At 63.0% G+C, this 4,136-nt stretch overlaps 1 protein-coding gene across 1 annotated transcript; it reads right to left on the bottom strand.

The window, feature by feature from the left end:
* Positions 1 to 1,104: 1,104 nt before the first annotated feature.
* LOC120380165 (serine/arginine repetitive matrix protein 1-like) lies at positions 1,105 to 3,564 on the bottom strand. The gene is made up of 3 exons (XM_039497654.1): positions 2,669 to 3,564; positions 2,298 to 2,591; positions 1,105 to 1,120 (listed from the first exon to the last, which is right to left on the bottom strand). The coding sequence occupies exons 1-3, from the start codon at positions 3,562 to 3,564 to the stop codon at positions 1,105 to 1,107; spliced, it is 1,206 nt and encodes a 401-aa protein (XP_039353588.1).
* Positions 3,565 to 4,136: the final 572 nt, after the last annotated feature.

Here is a 4,136-nt window from a genome sequence, read left to right as displayed (position 1 = left end):
GAGCTCGAGCAGCAGGGTGTACCAGTGCTGCCTCGGCCAGGCCGGCGCTACGAGTATGACATGGGCTCTGTCCCTCCGACGCTTCAGGAGCACTCCGTGCACGAGTGGGAACGGAGGGAAGGCGTAGAGGAGGCGATCCGTCCAGGGGTAAAGGAAGGCGTCCGACAGGGAGCCTGGCGAGCGACCCTGGTATGAGCAAAACTGGTGGCACTTCCTGTTCTCCCTGGAGGCAAATAGGTCTATTTGGGGAAACCCCCACCTCCGGAAGATTGTGTGGACGACATCTGGACCACTTGTGGGAAAGGAACGACCTGCTGAGATGGTCGGCCAGCGTGTTCTGCACTCCCGGAAGAAAGGACGCTTCCAGGTGAATTGAGTGGGTTACGCAGAAGTCCCACAGGAGCATCGCTTCCTTGCAGAGCGGGGAGGAGCGGGCTCCGCCCTGCTTGTTCACATAGAACATTGCGGTGGTGTTGTCCGTGAATACTGTCACACAGCGGCGTTGCAGGTGGGTGCAGAAGGTGCGACAGGCCAGGCGGATCGCGCGCAGCTCGCGGACATTGATGTGCAGGGCGAGCTCCTGGGGCGACCACAGGCCTTGGGTGTGAAGGTCGCCCAGGTGAGCTCCCCAACCGAGTGCTGAGGCATCCGTGGTCAGAGTGGCCGACGGGCGAGGAGGGCGGAACGGGACTCCAGCACACACGACCTCCGGGTCGAGCCACCAGTTGAGGGACTCGAGGGTCGGCCTGGTGACCGTGACCACCATGTCGATGGGATCCCGATGCGGTCAGTACACCGACGCAAGCCAAGACTGGAACGGACGGAGGCAGAGCCGCGCGTACGCGGTGACATACGTGCATGAAGCCATGTGGCCCAGGAGACGGAGGCAGGAGCGCACCGTCGTGGTCGGAAAGGTGACGAGGTCCCGGATGATGGAGACCATCATCTGGTGTCGAGCGCGAGGGAGACAGGCCCTGGCCACCGTGGAGTCAAGAACCGCTCCGATGAACTCCACTCGCTGTGACGGAATCAAAGTGGACTTCTCGGCGTTGATGAGAAGACCGAGCCGTTGAAAGAGAGACAGGATTTCTGTCATCTGGCCCATCACGAGTTGTCGAGACTGTCCCCGAAACAGCCAGTTGTCGAGATACGGGTAGACGTGTATCTGATGACGTCGGAGGGCTGCGGCAACCACCGCCATGCATTTGGTAAACACCCTCGGGGCGGTGGCGAGTCCGAACGGCAACATGGCGAACTGGGGTAGTGGGTGTTGTTGACCACAAACCGGAGATAACGACGATGGGGAGGATAGATCGCGACATGGAAGTAGGCATCCTTCATGTCGAGGGCGGCAAACCAATCTCCCGGATCCAGAGAGGGAATGATGGTCCCCAAGGTGACCATGCGAAACTTGGGCTTGAGCAGGTACTTGTTCAGCTCGCGAAGGTCCAGGATAGGACGTAGCCCCCCTTTCGCTTTGGGGATGAGAAAATAACGGGAATAGAATCCCCTGCCCCGCCTGTCTTGGGGCACTGCTTCTATGGCACCCACGCTCAACAGAGTCTGAACCTCTTGTAAGAGGACTTGCTCGTGAGAGGGGTCCCTGAAGAGGGACAGGGAGGGTGGGTGGGAAGGTGGGGGCGAAACAAATTGTAGGCGGTATCCCGACTGGACCGTTTGAAGCACCCAGTTGTCTGTTGTTAATTGGGACCACGCCGAAAAGAAATGGGAAAGGCGGTTGTAAAATAACGGGGAAGGATCCGGTAGGGAGAGAGATGGGCCGTCCTCGAGCGTCCCATCAAAAGGCCTGCTTGGCCCCCTGAGGGGCCTTGGAAGCGGCCTGGCCCTGGTTACAGCGGTTGCCGGAAGGACGACGGCGATTGTATGGCCGATATCGTTGCTGATAGAAGGGCCGGGAGGGCTGCTGCCGGAAGGACCTGCGCTGCGTCGCCGGCGTGTGCATGCCGAGAGTACGGATTGCAATACGGCCGTCTTTCAGGGTCTGGATCCGAGAATCCGTCTTTTCGGAAAAGAGACCCTGTGTGTCAAAGGGCAGGTCCTGCAGAGTATATTGCACCTCTGGAGGCAGGGTAGAGGACTGCAGCCAGGCGATGCGCCGCATTGACACGCCGGAGGCTAAGGTCCGAGCTCCGGAGTCCGCAGCGTCGAGGGCGGCCGTGATGGAAGACCTAGATGACCTTCTGCCCTCCTCCAACAGCGCCGTGAACTCCTGGCGGGAGGCTGAAGGCAGGAGCTCTGTGAACTTCGCCAGGGACGTCAAGATGTCGTAGACGTACCTGGCGAGGAGGACCATCTGGTTAGCAATTCGCATCTGCAAACTGCCTGCCGAGTAGACCTTGTGGCCTAGCAGGTCCATGCGCCGAGCATCCTTGGATTTAGGCGCAGGGGCAGGTTGACCGTGTCTCTCGCGGTCGTTAACCGACTGCACCACCAGCGAGTCCAGGGTCGGGTGGGTATAAAGGTACTCGTATCCCGTCGGGGGAACCGAGTATTTACGCTCAACCCCGCGGGCCGTGGGAGGAATGGATGCAGGAGTTTGCCAGAGCGTAGTGGCGTTCTTTTGGATTGTTCTGACGAAGGGTAACGCCACGCGCACGGGAGCGTCCGCGCCCACCACATTGGTGATGGGGTCCTCGTCCTCCTGGACCTCCGCCACTGGGAGATCCATGGCCGTCGCCGAAGCAGGTCCTGATGGGCCTTCAGGTCAATAGGCGGCGGATCCTTGGCTGAAGCGCCGGCCACCGCCTCGTCCGGGGAGGATGAAGAGGACAAGCCCTGCACTACGGCCTCCGCCGCAGTGGCTGTTGACTGTGCCTCGGTTGGATCGCGCAGCGTGGAGGACTTGTGGTCCGGTGGAATGGGGGACTCACGACGAGGAGAAGGAGCTGGCCGGCTAACCGTCGCCTCGGGGACCTTGCGCTCGGCGGCCAAGTCTCTCAGGGGAAACGGTACCCCCTGCGCCTCATGCTGGGCCCATGGAACCCAGAAGCCCCACTGTTGAGACCCCTGAGGATCGCCATGTGGGGTCGGTGGCAGATGCGCGGTGCTGTCCACGCCAGAGGCCACGGATGCCGGGCGGGATGGCCAAGGAGGCGCTGAGGCGCTGACAGACTGCACCGCTGAAGGCGGTAGCCTCTCCGCAGACGGTACCGAGGGATGGCGTGAGTACCTCCGGTACCGGGACGGTGATCGAGACCGTCGGCCACCGCGGTGCCGGGAGCTCGACCGGTGCCGGGAGCTCGACTGGGAGCGGGATCTGCAGTGCCGGGAGAGGCTGCGGGAATCGCGATGTCGGGAACGACGCCGGGATGGAGACCTCCGGTGGTGCCGACGCGATGGCGATCGGGACCTGGATCTGTGCCGGGAGTGCGACCGGTACCGAGATGACGAACGGTACCGGGACTCTGACCGGCGGCGGGATGGCGACCGGTACCGGGACGGCGAACGGTGCCGAGATCGAGAAGGCGACCTCCGTCGGGAGCGTGATCGGGACTGGGAGTGTCGCTTGTGCCTGTGGTCCGCGGAGGGCGGTCGGAGCATCATCGCCGGCTTCCCGACGGACGCGACAGCCCGCACCGGCGGTGCCGGGGGCCGGAGGCTCGGTGCCTCTACGAGCTGTATCAGCTCTCGCGCCGCAGAGAATGTCTCCGGCGTCGACGGCAGTCGTGGCTCAACCGCGGACGGTGCCGGGGAGCGTGGCGGTGCTGGACTCGACGGGCCTTGCGGCGCCGGAGTCAACGACCCAGTGCCTGCTTGGCGCACGGCCACCGCGGGAGGCGCCGATGGCGCAATAGTCATGGCTGAGTCCTGCGCGCGGGACTTAGCGATAGCCTTTGCCAGTCTGCGCTTTCTGGCAGGCGAAAGAGAGCGGTGCCGGGTCTTCTCAGTCCCTGACTGAGGCTGCGGTGCCGCGGTGCCGGAGCGGCTCGGAGCAGCCTGTGCGCTCTGCACCGATGAGGCTCTCGGGGCCAGCGCGGCCGGTGCCGGGGGCTGTAGCGACGCCTCCATAAGGAGCTGCTTTAGTCTATTGTCCCGCTCCTTACGCGTTCTCGGCTTGAAGGCGGAACAAATTTGGCACTTGTCCGTGCGATGACCCTCGCCGAGGCAGCGAAGAC

This window comes from Mauremys reevesii, linkage group 13, assembly GCF_016161935.1.
Source record: "Mauremys reevesii isolate NIE-2019 linkage group 13, ASM1616193v1, whole genome shotgun sequence".
Classification (NCBI taxonomy): Eukaryota; Metazoa; Chordata; order Testudines; family Geoemydidae; genus Mauremys; species Mauremys reevesii.
This window is presented reverse-complemented; position numbering and strand designations above follow the sequence as displayed.

Excerpts from the sequence above, each read along its gene's own strand:
- LOC120380165 (XM_039497654.1), bottom strand. The coding sequence starts at position 3,564 with ATGATGCTCCGACCGCCCTCCGCGGACCACAGGCACAAGCGACACTCC. Across the intron at positions 2,592-2,668 it reads TGGATCTCCCAGTGGCGGAG|AACAATCCAAAAGAACGCCA; the intron begins GTCCAGGAGGAC and ends ACCCTTCGTCAG.